Raw genomic sequence first — 22,272 nt, forward strand, 5'->3', positions numbered from 1 at the left:
CACCTCCTGTCCACTGTTTTCTAAGCAATACAATAACTCCTGTCCACTGTTTTCTAAGCAATACAACAACTCCCATCCACTGTTTTCTAAACAATACAATAACTCCTGTCCACTGTTTTCTAAACAATACAACAACTCCCATCCACTGTTTTCTAAACAATACAACAACTCCCATCCACTGTTTTCTAAACAATACACCACCTCCTGTCCACTGGTTTCTAAGCAATACAACAACTCCCATCCACTGTTTTCTAAGCAATACAACAACTCCCATCCACTGTTTTCTAAACAATACAATAACTCCTGTCCACTGTTTTCTAAACAATACAATAACTCCTGTCCACTGGTTTCTAAGCAATACAACAACTCCTGTCCACTGTTTTCTAAGCAATACAACACCTCCTGTCCACTGTTTTCTAAGCAATACAACACCTCCTGTTCACTGGTTTCTAAGCAATACAATAACTCCTGTCCACTGTTTTCTAAGCAATACAATAACTCCTGTCCACTGTTTTCTAAGCAATACAACAACTCCTGTCCACTGTTTTCTAGGCAATACAACAACTCCTGTCCACTGTTTTCTAAGCAATACAACAACTCCTGTCCACTGTTTTCTAAGCAATACAATAACTCCTATCCACTGTTTTCTAAGCAATACAATAACTCCTGTCCACTGTTTTCTAAACAATACAATAACTCCTGTCCACTGTTTTCTAAACAATACAATAACTCCTGTCCACTGGTTTCTAAGAAATACAACAACTCCTGTCCACTGTTTTCTAAGAAATACAACAACTCCTGTCCACTGTTTTCTAAGCAATACAACAACTCCTGTCCACTGTTTTCTAAGCAATACAACTCCTGTTCACTGGTTTCTAAGCAATACAATAACTCCTGTCCACTGTTTTCTAAGCAATACAACACCTCCTGTCCACTGTTTTCTAAGCAATACAACACCTCCTGTCCACTGTTTTCTAAGCAATACAACACCTGTTCACTGGTTTCTAAGCAATACAATAACTCCTGTCCACTGTTTTCTAAACATTACAATAACTCCTGTCCACTGTTTTCTAAGCAATACAACACCTCCTGTCCACTGTTTTCTAAGCAATACAACACCTCCTGTCCACTGTTTTCTAAGCAATACAACACCTCCTGTCCACTGTTTTCTAAGCAATACAACTCCTGTTCACTGGTTTCTAAGCAATACAACAACTCCCATCCACTGGTTTCTAAGCAATACAACACCTCCTATCCACTGTTTTCTAAGCAATACAGCAACTCCTGTCCACTGTTTTCTAAGCAATACAACACCTCCTGTCCACTGTTTTCTAAGCAATACAACTCCTGTTCACTGGTTTCTAAACAATACAATAACTCCTGTCCACTGTTTTCTAAACAATACAATAACTCCTGTCCACTGTTTTCTAAACAATACAATAACTCCTGTCCACTGGTTTCTAAGCAATACATCAACTCCTGTCCACTGTTTTCTAAGCAATACAACAACTCCTGTCCACTGTTTTCTAAGCAATACAACACCTCCTATCCACTGTTTTCTAAGCAATACAACAACTCCTGTCCACTGTTTTCTAAGCAATACAACAACTCCTGTCCACTGTTTTCTAAGCAATACAACAACTCCTGTCCACTGTTTTCTAAGAAATACAATAACTCCTGTCCACTGTTTTCTAAGCAATACAACTCCTGTCCACTGTTTTCTAAGCAATACAACAACTCCTGTCCACTGTTTTCTAAGCAATACAACAACTCCTGTCCACTGTTTTCTAAGAAATACAATAACTCCTGTCCACTGTTTTCTAAGCAATACAACTCCTGTCCACTGGTTTCTAAGCAATACAACAACTCCTGTCCACTGTTTTCTAAGCAATACAACAACTCCTGTCCACTGTTTTCTAAGCAATACAACAACTCCTGTCCACTGTTTTCTAAGAAATACAATAACTCCTGTCCACTGTTTTCTAAGCAATACAACTCCTGTCCACTGTTTTCTAAGAAATACAATAACTCCTGTCCACTGTTTTCTAAGCAATACAATAACTCCTGTCCACTGGTTTCTAAGCAATACAACAACTCCTGTCCACTGTTTTCTAAGAAATACAACAACTCCTGTCCACTGTTTTCTAGGCAATACAACAACTCCTGTCCACTGGTTTCTACTAATCCTTGGCAAGTATACGTTTGATTAGTATGGATGTCTCAATTTAGTCTAAATGCACGGCAAACACCAAAAGTTAGGAAGGGCACAACTGTTAACTTCACTTCAAAAACATGAGTGCTTGAAGACATCACAGCAAATGATCTATAGTGCATTTGTTTCTAGGAGTGACCATCAAACCACTATAAGTTGTGTCATACTCATACCTTCAGCCTCTCTGGGACTAAGCTTGGCTTTTGGCCCTCTAGTAATGCCCTCACTTACACCTCTTAGACTATTTACACCTTTACCAGATATAGTTGACATCTTGGCAGTGTTAGTGGTACTGGATGAACAGTTTGCCTTGCCTGATCTAACTGCACCTTGTCTTAGTTCGCCATCAGTAATACCATCTTTGTTAACACCAGTGCGAATGAACTTTGAAAGAGTAGAATTGGCACCAGGGTAGAGTGGATCTAATGAGTGTGCTCTGCCAACACCAGACAGGCCTTCTTCACTCTGTGCAACACAAACATTTAACACAACATTTTAGATTTGCCATATTTGAAGTTTCTTTGCATGTACTCTCCATGTTGAATTTTGAGAGCTTCTTGACAATTTTAACACAACAATTTGAATTGAATTTATAAATGAACAGCAGGCTAAAATAAGAGAGAAGAAAAACAAGCCTCTATGGAAGACAATATGAAATATTGCTACAACAAAGCTCCAGACATGAAGGCAGATAATTTGACAAATTGGTGATATACTCTAGACAAGGTAAACAGCTAATATACACATTAGACATGTTTGTGTAGGTAGGTTTTCATCTTACCTTGGCAGGTTTCATATTAACTACATGGACATTAGATTGGTCCAGTGTACTGTCCACTGATTCAGCCTTTCTGAGTCTACCATTCCTTGGTAGGTGTGCCCTACCCATACTTTTACATCCAGCTACAATCAGAACACAAAGTTGAATGTCATGGTTATTACGATCTCAAGAAAAACAGCCAGTACACAATATTGAAGAAATGGTGACAATAATGTATAAATGGGTGATTTTGATTTGGCAATTAAGAGTTTAGAAGGGAATGCACACAAGTCAGTCAAGAAGTCTGAAGAACTTATCAAGTCCTAGATACGATCTATATGTCACACTTCCATACAAAACTGTGTCCACTGAAAACAAAAAAAGATTTTACTATCTTCAAATTTGAAAATCCCTATTGTTCATAATGCTTTCATTTGAAATCAAGAAGTTTTGTCTCTCTCCCTATGTGACTGGTAGAAGGCAATACTCTGGCTATTCCAACTATCCCTTGGCAATACTTCAGGTGGCAATGGATGTCTCCAATGAGGGTAATCCCAGATAAAAATGTGTTGCATGTCAAATAAATTTATGAATATCGATAAACCATAGACATAAGTGACAAGTGTGTCCTGCTGGGAGCTTCCCTCCACAGTCTAGGTACACAGTAAGCTTGTCACAAAAATAGCACCAATGGCATTGTAGCATAATTGTATTTGACTGTTTGCTATGGGTGTGGTCTTGTTGCTAGGCATATTTGCATACATTTTTGGGATCTTTATTAACTTGCCTACCCTTCCCACTTTTCATATTTGTAATATAAACCACCATTTAGCTGTTGCTATGGATGTGGTCCTGTTGCTAGGTATATTTCCATACATTTTTTGAATCTGTATTCACTTACCTACCCATCCCTGTTTTTATCTTTGTAATATGTATTCATATCACTGTTGCCAAGGGCATGGTCATGGTTGCTAGAGCCAATTGTGTTAAAATGTTTTCAACAACAACTGCAGAATAACACCCCCAGAAACATCCTCACCAAGTTTCAACCCCATTCACCATCAAGTTTACGACCAACACTGACATTTTCAGACCTACATGTAATTTGCATATCACTGATGGAATCACCACTGAATGAATACAGCTTCATATACACATGCCCCGATGCATCCTCATTAAATTTCAGCCAATCTGCTGAGTAGTTTTGGAATTATAGATTTTTGACGATAAAGACACATTTTTAGACCTTACTTACATATCACTGATGGGATCATCATGTCATGAACAATTCTTCATATAAGCACCCTGAAAAACTTTCCAACCAAATTTCACCTAAACCTGCTCAGTAGTTTTGGAATTAAAGACTTTTGACCAAAAAGACACATATTTACATCAAATTTGCATATCACTGATGGGATCATGAACAATTCTTACTCTAAACACCCCTAAGAATATTCCCACCAAACTTCAGACTGATCTACCCAAAAGTATTTAAGTTTATGCTTTTTTTTTTAAAACCAAAAATCGAATTTTTTTACCCAAATCACACACCGGTGGTAAGATCATTTTGATTTCAACAATTTCCCAACTAGACACCCAAGTCAATATACCCACAAAATATGGCAATTGTTTCCGAGATTTTAGAAACACACATCCACACACACAGACAGACAGTCACTTTGTCATGCCTATACCACTACTGAACCTAAGAACTTTAGCTGTGCTAAAAACCCAGTATTGAAAACTATGGTTAGAAACACATATACTAAATTGACCTACATACTGTCATGGACTTACCTACATACTGGTCATGGACTTACCTACATACTGGTCATGGACTTACCTACATACTGGTCATGGACTTACCTACATACTGGTCATGGACTTACCTACATACTGGTCATGGACTTACCTACATACTGGTCATAGGGTTCAATTATAACTCTCTGTCCTTCTAATGTAGCCACCTCTATATTCAACTCTAATGGTACCGGAGAACCATTCAGATGTACAATCATTCCATCTAGACAAAGTTTATATTTCTGCATAATAGGCCTCAAAACATCAATGATCGCTTTGTTGGGTTTAGATTTCACTCCAATAATCCTTTTGTTGGAATTTTCATTTTTATGTACATTTGGCAACTCAACTCTGAAAAAGAAACAGGCCATATGATATTGCTGTTGATCAGACTTCATTCATGTCTGTATTCTGTCTTCTACAATAGGAACTACTGAGTTACACTGTGTTGGGGTATTCTATAATAGGAACTACTGAGTTACACTGTGTTGGGGTATTCTATAATAGGAACTACTGAGTTACACTGTGTTGGAGTACTCTGTCTTCTACAATAGGAACTACTGAGTTATACTGTGTTGGGGTATTCTATAATAGGAACTACTGAGTTACACTGTGTTGGAGTACTCTGTCTTCTATAATAGGAACTACTGAGTTACACTGTGTTGGGGTATTCTATAATAGGAACTACTGAGTTACACTGTATTGGGGTACTCTGTCTTCTATAATAGGAACTACTGAGTTACACTGTGTTGGGGTATTCTATAATAGGAACTACTGAGTTACACTGTGTTGGGGGTATTCTACAATAGGAACTACTGAGTTATACTGTGTTGGGGTATTCTATAATAGGAACTACTGAGTTACACTGTGTTGGAGTACTCTGTCTTCTATAATAGGAACTACTGAGTTACACTGTGTTGGGGTATTCTATAATAGGAACTACTGAGTTACACTGTGTTGGGGTACTCTGTCTTCTATAATAGGAACTACTGAGTTACACTGTGTTGGGGTATTCTATAATAGGAACTACTGAGTTACACTGTGTTGGGGTATTCTACAATAGGAACTACTGAGTTATACTGTGTTGGGGTATTCTATAATAGGAACTACTGAGTTACACTGTGTTGGAGTACTCTGTATTCTATAATAGGAACTACTGAGTTACACTGTGTTGGGGTATTCTATAATAGGAACTACTGAGTTATACTGTGTTGGGGTACTCTGTCTTCTACAATAGGAACTACAGAGTTATACTGTGTTGGGGTATTCTATAATAGGAACTACAGAGTTACACTGTGTTGGGGTATTCTATAATAGGAACTACTGAGTTACACTGTGTTGGGGTACTCTGTCTTCTACAATAGGAACTACAGAGTTATACTGTGTTGGGGTATTCTATAATAGGAACTACTGAGTTATACTGTGTTGGGGTATTCTATAATAGGAACTACTGAGTTACACTGTGTTGGAGTACTCTGTCTTCTACAATAGGAACTACTGAGTTACACTGTGTTGGAGTACTCTGTATTCTATAATAGGAACTACTGAGTTACACTGTTGGGGTATTCTATAATAGGAACTACTGAGTTATACTGTGTTGGGGTATTCTATAATAGGAACTACTGAGTTACACTGTGTTGGAGTACTCTGTCTTCTATAATAGGAACTACTGAGTTACACTGTGTTGGGGTATTCTATAATAGGAACTACTGAGTTACACTGTGTTGGGGTACTCTGTCTTCTATAATAGGAACTACTGAGTTACACTGTGTTGGGGTATTCTATAATAGGAACTACTGAGTTACACTGTGTTGGGGTATTCTACAATAGGAACTACTGAGTTATACTGTGTTGGGGTATTCTATAATAGGAACTACTGAGTTACACTGTGTTGGAGTACTCTGTATTCTATAATAGGAACTACTGAGTTACACTGTGTTGGGGTATTCTATAATAGGAACTACTGAGTTATACTGTGTTGGGGTACTCTGTCTTCTACAATAGGAACTACAGAGTTATACTGTGTTGGGGTATTCTATAATAGGAACTACAGAGTTACACTGTGTTGGGGTATTCTATAATAGGAACTACTGAGTTACACTGTGTTGGGGTACTCTGTCTTCTACAATAGGAACTACAGAGTTATACTGTGTTGGGGTATTCTATAATAGGAACTACTGAGTTATACTGTGTTGGGGTATTCTATAATAGGAACTACTGAGTTACACTGTGTTGGAGTACTCTGTCTTCTACAATAGGAACTACTGAGTTACACTGTGTTGGAGTACTCTGTATTCTATAATAGGAACTACTGAGTTACACTGTGTTGGGGTATTCTATAATAGGAACTACTGAGTTATACTGTGTTGGGGTATTCTATAATAGGAACTACTGAGTTACACTGTGTTGGAGTACTCTGTCTTCTACAATAGGAACTACTGAGTTATACTATGTTGGGGTATTCTATAATAGGAACTACTGAGTTACACTGTGTTGGGGTATTCTATAATAGGAACTACTGAGTTATACTGTGTTGGGGTACTCTGTCTTCTACAATAGGAACTACAGAGTTACACTGTGTTGGGGTATTCTATAATAGGAACTACTGAGTTACACTGTGTTGGGGTATTCTATAATAGGAACTACTGAGTTTCAAATGACATAGTACCATCCCTTTGTATCATACTGGGTAAGAACTGTACCAGTTAAAACTTACAAAACATGATTTCAAAATATTATTGTATTCAGAATAACATGGATACATTAAATTCAAAACAAAAGTTACAGATACAGAAAAAGAACCACCAATTGAGAAAGATAGATCAGTCTCCCTTTAGTACAGATGATATAATTTCATGCTATGATTTTATTAAGGACCTGGTGTTTATCAAACGTAATGATAGATTTTATCTGATAGATGGAAAGATGACAAATACATTTTTTCAGTTTTGACTTGATATCATCTAAATACATTGGCAAAGTTATATGGACTACTGTGTATGGTGGAATATCCCAAGGTCAAGTAATAAGGGCCAATGTGTATGGTGAAATATCCCAAGGTCAAAGTTATATGGGCCAATGTGTATGGTGAAATATCCTAAAGTTAAAGTTATATAGGCCAATGTGTATGGAGAAATATCCCAAGGTCAAAGTTATATGGGCCAATGTGTATGGTGAAATATCCCAAGGTCAAATTTATATTGACCAATGTGTATGGTGAAATATCCCAAGGTCAAATTTATATTGACCAATGTGTATGGTGAAATATCCGAAGGTCAAAGTTATATAGGCCAATGTGTATGGTGAAATATCCTAACGTCAAAGTTATATGGGCCAATGTGTATGGTGAAATATCCTAAGGTCAAAGTTATATGGGCCAATGTGTATGTTCAATAAAATGTTGAGTAGTCTGCAAGATTTTGGTTTCATTTTCAAATCTGACGATGATATAAACCATGATGATTTACTGAATCAGAGGTGAAAGGTAACCATAACTCTAGAATGGGCAACTGTACAGAGGTAACCATAACTCTAGAATGGGCAACTGTACAGAGGTAACCATAACTCTAGAATGGGCAACTGTACAGAGGTAACCATAACACCAGAATGGGCAACTATACAGAGGTAACCATAACTCTAGAATGGGCAACTATACAGAGGTAACCATAACTCTAGAATGGGCAACTGTACAGAGGTAACCATAACGCCAGAATGGGCAACTGTACAGAGGTAACCATAACTCCAGAATGGGCAACTGTACAGAGGTAACCATAACTCTAGAATGGGCAACTGTACAGTGGTAACCATAACACCAGAATGGGCAACTGTACAGAGGTAACCATAACGCCAGAATGGGCAACTGTACAGAGGTAACCATAACTCTAGAATGGGCAACTGTACAGAGGTAACCATAACTCTAGAATGGGCAACTGTACAGAGGTAACCATAACTCTAGAATGGGCAACTGTACAGAGGTAACCATAACGCCAGAATGGGCAACTGTACAGAGGTAACCATAACTCTAGAATGGGCAACTGTACAGAGGTAACCATAACGCCAGAATGGGCAACTGTACAGAGGTAACCATAACTCCAGAATGGGCAACTGTACAGAGGTAACCATAACGCCAGAATGGGCAACTGTACAGAGGTAACCATAACTCTAGAATGGGCAACTGTACAGAGGTAACCATAACTCTAGAATGGGCAACTGTACAGAGGTAACCATAACTCTAGAATGGGCAACTATACAGGGGTAACCATAACTCTAGAATGGGCAACTGTACAGAGGTAACCATAACTCTAGAATGGGCAACTGTACAGAGGTAACCATAACGCCAGAATGGGCAACTGTACAGAGGTAACCATAACTCTAGAATGGGCAACTGTACAGAGGTAACCATAACGCCAGAATGGGCAACTGTACAGAGGTAACCATAACTCTAGAATGGGCAACTGTACAGAGGTAACCATAACACCAGAATGGGCAACTGTACAGAGGTAACCATAACGCCAGAATGGGCAACTGTACAGAGGTAACCATAACTCTAGAATGGGCAACTGTACAGAGGTAACCATAACTCTAGAATGGGCAACTGTACAGAGGTAACCATAACTCTAGAATGGGCAACTGTACAGAGGTAACCATAACACCAGAATGGGCAACTGTACAGAGGTAACCATAACGCCAGAATGGGCAACTGTACAGAGGTAACCATAACTCTAGAATGGGCAACTGTACAGAGGTAACCATAACTCTAGAATGGGCAACTGTACAGAGGTAACCATAACTCTAGAATGGGTAACTGTACAGAGGTAACCATAACTCCAGAATGGGCAACTGTACAGAGGTAACCATAACTCTAGAATGGGTAACTGTACAGAGGTAACCATAACTCTAGAATGGGCAACTGTACAGAGGTAACCATAACGCCAGAATGGGCAACTGTACAGAGGTAACCATAACACCAGAATGGGCAACTGTACAGAGGTAACCATAACTCCAGAATGGGCAACTGTACAGAGGTAACCATAACGCCAGAATGGGCAACTGTACAGAGGTAACCATAACGCCAGAATGGGCAACTGTACAGAGGTAACCATAACTCTAGAATGGGCAACTGTACAGAGGTAACCATAACTCCAGAATGGGCAACTGTACAGAGGTAACCATAACACCAGAATGGGCAACTGTACAGAGGTAACCATAACTCTAGAATGGGCAACTGTACAGAGGTAACCATAACACCAGAATGGGCAACTGTACAGAGGTAACCATAACTCCAGAATGGGCAACTGTACAGAGGTAACCATAACGCCAGAATGGGCAACTGTACAGAGGTAACCATAACTCCAGAATGGGCAACTGTACAGAGAAATCAATACAATTAATCCTCCTATGCTACAATTATCAAATATTTTATTCTTGGAAAAATAAGAACTGTTCATGAATTTCTAAGATATCTGCTAATGTACTCAAGGAATAAAATTGAATAACAGTAGGATCTTAAAACAAATATGTGGAGAAAGAAGACATTTCTCTCACCTTGCTGGCTGTTTACTCACCTAAACATGACTCTGTTTTCAACTTGTACCTCTTTACAAGCAAGGGATGAGAGATCTCCATCAAGACCATACAACTGTAGTGATAAAGATGATATACAAATTATTCAATAATGTAATCATTCTGATTGCAAATGGTAAATTCAGATGTATTCTTTAACTTCAGTACAGTAGTACAAGTACTGGTGTGTTTCAATAGGCTTATTAACATTCAAACTGACCTCATTGGTAGCAGTGTCATAGACCTCCATAGAGGCAATGGGTATTCTTCTTCTTTCACATAGCAGTTTTAATGCTGCCCTCACTGACTGCCCTCTCTTAGCAACAATAACAGTTGTGGAATTATCTGGTAAAATAACACGGCAGAATTTCTGTTCTTTGCTACCATCATCACTTTCAGCTGGTCTTTCCATTGACTGTACAAAGCAAACAGTTTTTATCATGTGACATATTACCAAGTGTGTTTTCATTTACATTTCACAACCCTTTTATCAAGATAGAAGGTTGTTATATTGATAATGGTTTATAACTCAATACTTCTACTGTTGCCATGGCTACTGGTATCCATCTCTAGTTATTAATCAAATGGTATATGCCTTTAAAACATGTTTGCTAAAGAACCCATGATTTAATCCCAGCTTGTTACATTAGTACAGTCATAAAGATTAGATGGGATTATTCCTTTGTCCACAACAAACTTTTACATATTAGTTATAGCTCATGCATACAACTATTTATTCTAACCCAAATGTTATTCCTATTACCTGGCCTTCCATGGCGTCATTTTAGCAGAGCTTTATAGAACTAAATCATACACTTACAGAGGTGATTATAGGGTCTGTTACAGAATATATATCAGATGCTGAATTGTTCAAAACCTCTGAATGACACAGATGCATTTTATTAGCATACTGTGGCAACCAGAAAATATTTCTAAAACATCAACTGGGAATTTCTAAATGACTGATGTGGCTAGCTTTTATAAGTCGGTGAAATGTTCAACAACATTTAGAATAAAATGACAACACCGTTCAACTGAGAGTTATAGTACATTTATGTCAACAGTTTTTCAGGCCGTCATCAAAAATATCCATTTGTAAGTATACGTGACATAGAACAGACATAGGTTGAACTTGACAATACAATTATAATAGTTATTATGTCAGATTAGATCAAAATCTATTAAGTTGTACTCAGTCAGTAATAGATACACAATCATATCTGTCCTAACATGTATGTCACTATGTATGTAATATATATTTACAAACCTATACCAACCACATACAGTGGTATGTGCATGTGTATATTAACAAAAACCCACATACCCCAACACACACATGGACATGTACATGCACACATACAAACACTCCCACTCACACACAGAGAGACACTCCCACACACACACACACACACACACACACACACAGAGACACAGACACAGACACAGACACAGACACAGAGACACAACTTGAGAGATATAAGATATATAAGAGTGCATACTAATGTAAGTATTGTTGTTAATATTCTTGGTGTAGCATGCAAATGTTACTTTTGAGTGTATGGTGCCAGGAGATATGAGAGTTATGGTTGAGGTGGCAGGCAGACATATTGATTAATGTTAGTTGAATTAGGCACAAGAATAAATAACCAACATTGAGTGGATTCAGCACCACAGAATTAGTAAGTCATATTTTTGTACAGAACAATCATTTTTGGAAAAGACACACATCATAATTGACTGTTTGTTTGCCACATCAACCTACCTCACTACTTTCACTAGCTTCTCTAACAAATCTATTAACATCACCACTTGCCAATGAACTTCTTCTACTCCCTGTACTACCAACACTTTCTGTCTTTGTGGTCACTTTATTCTCTTTCTCTTCAGCTAATACTACTACCACTGCACCTGCAACAAATAACAAATACTCATCAATTTGACTTTAAAAACTACACATGCAGTAAGATATACAGGTACAGCTTTCATTATTGGAGCCTTATTGCATACACAATCATGTGGTTTAGCAATTACATAATTCTTTATACACCAAACTGAATATAGGTTGCAAACTACACATGCAGTAAGATATACAGGTTATTGGAGCCTTATTGCATACACAATCATGTGGTTTAGCAATTACATAATTCTTTATACACCAAACTGAATATAGGTTGCAAACAGAGATGACATTGTATAAAATAGAGTAGTTCACACTGTACACTCAATAATTTGATATTATTCACATTGTTCTTCATTCAGTTTAAGAAAATATGAGTAACATAAGGAGTCCTTTACTATGAATCAATGACAAGTGACATGAGGAGCCTTTACTATGAATCAATGACAAGTGACATGAGGAGCCTTTACTATGAATCAATGACAAGTGACATGCAGAGCCTTTACTATGAATCAATGACAAGTGACATGAGGAGCCTTTACTATGAATCAATGACAAGTGACATGAGGAGCCTTTACTATGAATCAATGACAAGTGACATGAGGAGCCTTTACTATGAATCAATGACAAGTGACACGAGGAGCATTTACTATGAATCAATGACAAGTGACATGAGGAGCCTTTACTATGAATCAATGACAAGTGACATGAGGAGCCTTTACTATGAATCAATGACAAGTGACACGAGGAGCCTTTACTATGAATCAATGACAAGTGACATGAGCCTTTACCATGTTACTAATACCTGTACCTAGTTACTAATACCTGTACCTAGTTACTAATACCTGTACCTAGTTACTAATACCTGTACCTAGATACTAATACCTGTACCTAGATACTAATACCTGTACCTAGATACTAATACCTGTACCTAGATACTAATACCTGTACCTAGATACTAATACCTGTACCTAGATACTAATACCTGTACCTAGTTACTAATACCTGTACCTAGTTACTAATACCTGTACCTAGATACTAATACTTGTCAAAATAGGTGTAATTAGGACTTTCATTGCTCACATTTCAAGCACTGCTGAACCAATGGCTTAGCCACATATTGTTATATGTAACATAAAACCTTGTATCCAAATGAACACAACTTGTCTTGTATAACTAAGTAATCATAGACCACTGTCTAGGAACTAATTTATTTGTATACTGGTATAATAATGACCGATGAAGTCATATTTGTTTCAATGAGTTGTCTTTTTATGATTGACATATATTCCATTTTATAATACATACCTTTCTTTTCCTTCTTTTCTGCTTTGATTACTTTCTTTCCACTCTTGCCTACAAAAACAAATTGTATGCAAATTTAGTGATACTGAAATGTGCATCACAGTCCATAGTGGGGAGAAGGTAACTGAGACAATGACCACTACTAGTCATTTATATGAGATAGTACAATCAAACAAATGGACATTATGTCCTGCAATAACACAGCACACTTGTCTACAACATTCTGACATTATGTCCTGCAATAATACAGCACACTTGTATACAACAATCTGACATTATGTCCTGCAATAATACAGCACACTTGTCTACAACATTCTGACATTATGTCCTGCAATAAAACAGCACACTTGTCTACAACATTCTGACATTATGTCCTGCAATAATACAGCACACTTGTCTACAACATTCTGACATTATGTCCTGCAATAATACAGCACACTTGTCTACAACATTCTGACATTATGTCCTGCAATAATACAGCACACTTGTCTACAACATTCTGACATTATGTCCTGCAATAATACAGCACACTTGTCTACAACATTCTGACATTATGTCCTGCAATAATACAGCACACTTGTCTACAACATTCTGACATTATGTCCTGCAATAACACAGCACACCTCTTCTTTGTTAAAAGAAATTTAGAAAGTACATAAAACACTTACTTCTATTCCATGGCAGAATGGACTTCCTTCTTTTTTCACCATCATCTGTTGTATCAATACTACTATCTCCAGACATCGACTTCTCTTTTTTCTTTTCCTGCAATTCAATTTATTGTTGTTATTGAGAATAGTGGTGATATTTGACTGATTAGAGAGAATAGTGGTGATATTCTATTGATTAGAGAGAATAGTGGTGATATTCTATTGATTAGAGAGAATAGTGGTGATATTCTATTGATTAGAGAGAATAGTGGTGATATTCTGTTGATTAGAGAGAATAGTGGTGATATTCTATTGATTAGAGAGAATAGTGGTGATATTCTATTGATTAGAGAGAATAGTGGTGATATTCTATTGATTAGAGAGAATAGTGGTGATATTCTGTTGATTAGAGAGAATAGTGGTGATATTCTGTTGATTAGAGAGAATAGTGGTGATATTCTACTGATGAGAGAAAATAGTGGTGATATTCTGTTGATTAGAGAGAATAGTGGCGATATTCTGTTGATTAGAGAGAATAGCGGTGATATTCTACTGATTAGAGAGAATATAGTTGATATTCTGATCAAAATTAACACTGAACCCATGAGGGATGGCCCTCACTGGACTTCTTGGGAGACAAGTCTTTATATATTAAAGGACTATCCAGTATAAACAAAAATATTATTTAATAGATGTAAAATGAGTCAACATATCACTGACTCTACACTATCTACATAATTATGTAAACTTTACACTATCTACATATGTAAACTTTGTAAAATGAGTCATCATATCACTGACTGTACACTATCTACATATGTAAACTTTACACACCTTTTCCTTTTTCTTCTTGTCTTCTTTTTTACTTGCTTTTTTACTCAGCTTTGTCTCTCTGTTGGAGCTTGCAGTATCAGTTCCTGTAGCAATGCTATCTTGGCTTTCCTGTTGTATTGGTAGTGGTTTGCCTTCCATCTCAGCTAACAAACAACTCTTATATACTTCATTCTTCAGGAAACGAGAATAACTATCAAACTTCATCAACTGAAAAATCTGAAACATGACAAAAGGAGACAAATATGAACTCCTGGCATACATCAAGTTTAGATTTTATATCAATATGTTAACTTTCTCAGATGTAATATTCAAAATTTGATTAATGATCATAGGCGCATCATTTCACAGTGGCTCCTGTGGTTTACTTTTCACTGCATCAGCTACATTCACAATTGAACTACTGCCCTCTATGTCAAACACATACACGTCTTTTGTATTTAAATGAAGTATGGATGAAAGCGTTTTCACATTATATCAAGGGTACAATACCAAAATATTACATCTAAAGTTACAATACCAAAATATTACATCTAAAATTATTTCTTATAAGAAAAACAGTCAAAAAGTACAAAAATCAACTGTAAAGTATAATTTATTCATTCTCTTATCTGATTTTATTTTAACCTTTAGAAAAGTGTTTAGTCTTAAATGATGTTTGTTAAGTCTTAAATGATGTTACTCTCCAGAAATGGCTAAAACATAAACAAAACCCCAAACTTTGAAGTGCAACTTACAGTACATACATATTATTATTATTACATTATTATTATTATTATTATTATTATTATTATTATTATTATTATTATTATTATTACATTATTATTATTATTATTATTACATTATTATTATTATTATTATTATTATTAGGTGAAATAAAGAAGAACTGCACCAAGTAGTGTCAAGGCCATGCATTGTGTACATTCATATCAACCCATATTATAACATCCCACAATATCATAGTCGGATAAATCTAAGAACATCAAAAATAACCCGTCAAGATAAAAATAGAGCCAATGGCGTTGTAGCACAACTGATATTGAAATCTATGCCATTAATTTGCAAAGAAGACATTCCATTTAGAATGTAGTTCCACCATGTAGTTTTGAAATTTGAACAAATCACTAATAACATGCATATTAATGATTGTATAATCGTATCATCAACAAATCACTAATAACATGCATATTAATGATTGTATAATCGTATCATTAACAGATCTCCATCTATATCCCTAGAAATATCACCACCAAATTTCAGAAAATCAGGCAGGTAGTAATTTTGAAGTTTTTTCTTTTTTGACAAGATATCCCATTTTTAGGCTTGATTTGCATATCAACAATGAGGTCATATATAGTCTTCAATAATTCTTGAACTGGACACATCTACAAATATTCCCATCAATATTCAGAATCTGTCCGATAGTATAATACTTTTTAATATAGTGTCAGGTTCTGTTACCTCGGCAACACTTTGGCTAAGTTGGTGTACAAAATGTACTAACATAGTATAGTCTGAAACTTATTCAAAGTACATTAGTTAATAGCTGCAATACTGGGCACAATGCAGGTTAACAACAGTTAGTACAAATATTTAATACATTCACATATTCAAATTAGTACAAATGGCACACAATGTACATGTAACACAGGTGACAGAGGCACCATGACTAATTTTAACCCATTTGCCAAGTGTGCATTTTGACCTTTGAAGTTACAGATCACATGACCACCATCATGCAGTTAAACAGTGCTCCAGCCATGTGTTTTTATGTGCACATTCTACAGCACCAAACTGATGCACTGTGGATTTTAACTTACTTTGCTCACTATATACTTGTTTCCATGGTAACAACATGGATATATAATGCAACAAAGATAGTGATGGGAAAGAAAAAGTATAAATTAAGGTGCATATGTTTTGTTAGTAAGAGAAAATTACAAAACAGAGTAAGAAATTTGATGAATATATACACTAACAGGTAAAAGTTTAGTTTTCAAGAATGATACAAGTTATATTGAGAAGGAACAGAAAGTGAAAGTTTCAAAGACTTATATGTACTTATATGTACTGGTAGACATAAACAAATCTCTTCTTTGTTAATTTTTAATTGTTTTGACTTTTGAAATAGAAACTGTACAAGAAATTTCTAGTAAAGTTCAGTCTCAAATTGGTCAAATATATAACTACACAGTGTACTAGACATTGCTACATTGTTTTCTTTTATTTCCAGAAATGACAAATAGACATGGTGAGATAGACAGACGGATGTAAACAGACAGACACACAATAACAAAAGTGGCCTGATACACACAGACAGACACACAGACACACAATATAGAGACTTCTTGCATCAGCTGCATACTAACCAATAAACAATGGTCATTTATTAGACACATATCCAACTAGAATTGAACACATTACCTGTTTCTGTTGGAAATCATACATATCTAGTGATGGGTGTTCTAGTTTGCATTCCACTTCTTGCTTAGCATGACTGTCTAAATTGACTGGCATATTAGCTTTCTTTGACAAGTGTTTGTGATAGATCTCTCTGGCCATTCTCTGCATCTGTACAAGAAATGGACAATCACAAGTTTACAATAAATCTATTATTTAGTAGTTCAACTTTTGTCATACTTAAAACATACATTGCAAATTTGCTCTGTATAAATACTACTGTTCTACTTGCTAAAACTTGTATTATTGCTTACTAACAGTGGTTTGGCTCTTTACAAAACCCATGACAAACATCATGATGTGACACTTACCTCTCCATTATCTGTTATCTTCTTGTACTTCTCACATGCAATCCAGAATGCTATATTCTCCTCACTGAACTCCTTCTTCAAGAATTCCTACAATCCAAGAAACAAAAGCATTTGACGTCAAAAGAACAAACAAACAAACAATGCAAACACCCCAAAGATTTCTGTTAAGGACAGTATGACAGGTGAAATTTGTCTCTATTGTCAATGCTTCACTTCCTCTATATATAACAAATACTGATCAGAGGAATTCACAATCTCTGTTAGCTAGTCACTTCATACGGATACCTCTAACAAGCTACTCTAATGTAACATCAAAATGCATGATTGTGTATTGACTACATTTATCCACTTTCAGTTACACACACACTGAAAAAAATACATGGCACAAGAACACTTTATCAAAGCTTGTAGGAGAAATTCATTAATTGACGCAATATATGGCTTACATTAAACTGCCAGCATAGGATAAGTGATCTGTCAAATGTGTGAAATGTAGTCTGGATGTCAACGTGGTCTCTAAACCAATGTCCAACCATAGAACAACAGACACGGTATACAACAAGTCTACCTGTATATGATTTGATTTGATTTGATTTGATTAAGTTTGATTTTCATGTCAACATGTCATAATTTTTCAACACCTAGATAATGTAGTTATTGATATTAACACCCTATTATCTCAAAAGTCTGACAGTGTAACATACTTGTAATATCTTGACATGATATTGAATGCATGGGGAACACATGGAAACTACTCCCTTCTTCCAACACTGGAAGTATCAGAAAAAATGTACATGTGTACTTCTCTTAGAAGTAAATCTGCACTTTAACACATTGGAATACCAGTGTATCATGTAACTTACTGTAAAACAAGTCAATCCCATAGGATCATTCAGTAATCGTTCAAATCCAACAGCCCAGCTTGCAACACGACCAGCGTCCTGCTTGTGAAGATCTCTAGCACTATCAACACTTCTCAAACTACTGCTTCTACTTATGATACCTACAGACGGCACTGGTAGCTCTGAAAGTCAATTTGGAGATAGTACATTTAATGTGTTACAGATGGTACTGGTACCTCTCAAAGTCAATTTGGAGTGTGTTACAAATGGTACTTTAAATATTAGGTTCTAGTAAGTCCATGTAGTTATTAGGTTCTAGTAAGTCCATGTAGTTATTAGGTTCTAGTAAGTCCATGTAGTTATTAGGTTCTAGTAAGTCCATGTAGTTATTAGGTTCTAGTAAGTCCATGTAGTTATTAGGTTCTAGTAAGTCCATGTAGTTATTAGGTTCTAGTAAGTCCATGTAGTTATAAGGTTCTAGTAAGTCCATGTAGTTATAAGGTTCTAGTAAGTCCATGTAGTTATTAGGTTCTAGTAAGTCCATGTAGTTATTAGGTTCTAGTAAGTCCATGTAGTTATTAGGTTCTAGTAAGTCCATGTAGTTATTAGGTTCTAGTAAGTCCATGTAGTTATTAGGTTCTAGTAAGTCCATGTAGTTATAAGGTTCTAGTAAGTCCATGTAGTTATTAGGTTCTAGTAAGTCCATGTAGTTATTAGGTTCTAGTAAGTCCATGTAGTTATTAGGTTCTAGTAAGTCCATGTAGTTATTAGGTTCTAGTAAGTCCATGTAGTTATTAGGTTCTAGTAAGTCCATGTAGTTATAAGGTTCTAGTAAGTCCATGTAGTTATTAGGTTCTAGTAAGTCCATGTAGTTATTAGGTTCTAGTAAGTCCATGTAGTTATTAGGTTCTAGTAAGTCCATGTAGTTATAAGGTTCTAGTAAGTCCATGTAGTTATAAGGTTCTAGTAAGTCCATGTAGTTATTAGGTTCTAGTAAGTCCATGTAGTTATTAGGTTCTAGTAAGTCCATGTAGTTATTAGGTTCTAGTAAGTCCATGTAGTTATTAGGTTCTAGTAAGTCCATGTAGTTATTAGGTTCTAGTAAGTCCATGTAGTTATAAGGTTCTAGTAAGTCCATGTAGTTATAAGGTTCTAGTAAGTCCATGTAGTTATTAGGTTCTAGTAAGTCCATGTAGTTATTAGGTTCTAGTAAGTCCATGTAGTTATTAGGTTCTAGTAAGTCCATGTAGTTATTAGGTTCTAGTAAGTCCATGTAGTTATTAGGTTCTAGTAAGTCCATGTAGTTATTAGGTTCTAGTAAGTCCATGTAGTGATTAGGTTCTAGTAAGTCCATGTAGTTATTAGGTTCTAGTATGTCCATGTAGTTATAAGGTTCTAGTAAGTCCATGTAGTTATTAGGTTCTAGTAAGTCCATGTAGTTATTAGGTTCTAGTAAGTCCATGTAGTTATTAGGTTCTAGTAAGTCCATGTAGTTATTAGGTTCTAGTAAGTCCATGTAGTTATTAGGTTCTAGTAAGTCTATGTAGTTATTAGGTTCTAGTAAGTCCATGTAGTTATAAGGTTCTAGTAAGTCCATGTAGTTATTAGGTTCTAGTAAGTCCATGTAGTTATTAGGTTCTAGTATGTCCATGTAGTTATAAGGTTCTAGTAAGTCCATGTAGTTATTAGGTTCTAGTAAGTCTATGTAGTTATTAGGTTCTAGTATGTCCATGTAGTTATAAGGTTCTAGTAAGTCCATGTAGTTATTAGGTTCTAGTAAGTCCATGTAGTTATTAGGTTCTAGTATGTCCATGTAGTTATTAGGTTCTAGTATGTCCATGTAGTTATAAGGTTCTAGTAAGTCCATGTAGTTTTTAGGTTCTAGTAAGTCCATGTAGTTATAAGGTTCTAGTAAGTCCATGTAGTTATTAGGTTCTAGTAAGTCCATGTAGTTATTAGGTTCTAGTAAGTCCATGTAGTTATTAGGTTCTAGTAAGTCCATGTAGTTATTAGGTTCTAGTAAGTCCATGTAGTTATTAGGTTCTAGTAAGTCCATGTAGTTATTAGGTTCTAGTAAGTCCATGTAGTTATTAGGTTCTAGTAAGTCCATGTAGTTATTAGGTTCTAGTAAGTCCATGTAGTTATTAGGGTCTAGTATGTCCATGTAGTTATTAGGTTCTAGTATGTCCATGTAGTTATTAGGTTCTAGTATGTCCATGTAGTTATAAGGTTCTAGTAAGTCCATGTAGTTATTAGGTTCTAGTAAGTCCATGTAGTTATAAGGTTCTAGTAAGTCCATGTAGTTATTAGGTTCTAGTAAGTCCATGTAGTTATTAGGTTCTAGTAAGTCCATGTAGTTATTAGGTTCTAGTAAGTCCATGTAGTTATTAGGTTCTAGTATGTCCATGTAGTTATTAGGTTCTAATAAGTCCATGTAGTTATTAGGTTCTAGTAAGTCCATGTAGTTATTAGGTTCTAGTAAGTCCATGTAGTTATTAGGTTCTAGTAAGTCCATGTAGTTATTAGGTTCAAGTAAGTCCATGTAGTTATTAGGTTCTAGTATGTCCATGTAGTTATAAGGTTCTAGTAAGTCCATGTAGTTATAAGGTTCTAGTAAGTCCATGTAGTTATTAGGTTCTAGTAAGTCCATGTAGTTATTAGGTTCAAGTAAGTCCATGTAGTTATTAGGTTCTAGTATGTCCATGTAGTTATAAGGTTCTAGTAAGTCCATGTAGTTATAAGGTTCTAGTAAGTCCATGTAGTTATTAGGTTCTTAGCCTAGTAAGTCCATGTAGTTATTAGGTTCTAGTAAGTCTATGTAGTTATTAGGTTCTAGTAAGTCCATGTAGTTATTAGGTTCTAGTAAGTCCATGTAGTTATAAGGTTCTAGTATGTCCATGTAGTTATTAGGTTCTAGTATGTCCATGTAGTTATTAGGTTCCAGTAAGTCCATGTAGTTATTAGGTTCTAGTATGTCCATGTAGTTATTAGGTTCTAGTAAGTCCATGTAGTTATTAGGTTCTAGTATGTCCATGTAGTTATTAGGTTCTAGTAAGTCCATGTAGTTATTAGGTTCTAGTAAGTCCATGTAGTTATTAGGTTCTAGTAAGTCCATGTAGTTATTAGGGTCTAGTATGTCCATGTAGTTATTAGGTTCTAGTAAGTCCATGTAGTTATTAGGTTCTAGTAAGTCCATGTAGTTATTAGGTTCTAGTAAGTCCATGTAGTTATTAGGTTCTAGTAAGTCCATGTAGTTATTAGGTTCTAGTAAGTCCATGTAGTTATTAGGTTCTAGTATGTCCATGTAGTTATTAGGTTCTAGTAAGTCCATGTAGTTATTAGGTTCTAGTAAGTCCATGTAGTTATTAGGTTCTAGTAAGTCCATGTAGTTATTAGGTTCTAGTATGTCCATGTAGTTATTAGGTTCTAGTAAGTCCATGTAGTTATTAGGTTCTAGTAAGTCCATGTAGTTATTAGGTTCCAGTAAGTCCATGTAAATATTAGGTTCTAGTAAGTCCATGTAGTTATTAGGTTCTAGTAAGTCCATGTAAATATTAGGTTCTAGTAAGTCCATGTAGTTATAAGGTTCTAGTAAGTCCATGTAGTTATTAGGTTCTAGTAAGTCCATGTAGTTATTAGGTT

At 35.8% G+C, this 22,272-nt stretch overlaps 1 protein-coding gene across 2 annotated transcripts in view; it reads right to left on the minus strand.

Moving 5' to 3' along the window:
* Positions 1-22,272, minus strand: part of LOC144446162 (regulator of G-protein signaling 12-like) — a 73,605-nt gene that overhangs the window by 13,407 nt on the left and 37,926 nt on the right. Inside the window, exons 4-15 of one of the 2 annotated variants that reach the window (XM_078135897.1) lie at positions 18,652-18,812; positions 17,789-17,875; positions 17,442-17,588; positions 15,021-15,236; positions 14,205-14,301; positions 13,540-13,587; positions 12,097-12,242; positions 10,555-10,749; positions 10,337-10,410; positions 4,885-5,123; positions 2,994-3,115; positions 2,527-2,677 (exon numbers count right to left, since the gene is read on the minus strand). In XM_078135897.1, coding sequence (XP_077992023.1) covers positions 2,527-2,677; positions 2,994-3,115; positions 4,885-5,123; positions 10,337-10,410; positions 10,555-10,749; positions 12,097-12,242; positions 13,540-13,587; positions 14,205-14,301; positions 15,021-15,236; positions 17,442-17,588; positions 17,789-17,875; positions 18,652-18,812 — 1,683 coding nt within the window. Of the gene's footprint in view, positions 1-2,385; positions 2,678-2,993; positions 3,116-4,884; positions 5,124-10,336; positions 10,411-10,554; positions 10,750-12,096; positions 12,243-13,539; positions 13,588-14,204; positions 14,302-15,020; positions 15,237-17,441; positions 17,589-17,788; positions 17,876-18,651; positions 18,813-22,272 lie in introns of both variants that reach the window. The other variant, XM_078135896.1, reaches the window with a different exon arrangement.

This window comes from Glandiceps talaboti, chromosome 15 (assembly GCF_964340395.1).
Source record: "Glandiceps talaboti chromosome 15, keGlaTala1.1, whole genome shotgun sequence".
In the NCBI taxonomy this organism is placed as follows: domain Eukaryota; kingdom Metazoa; phylum Hemichordata; class Enteropneusta; family Spengelidae; genus Glandiceps; species Glandiceps talaboti.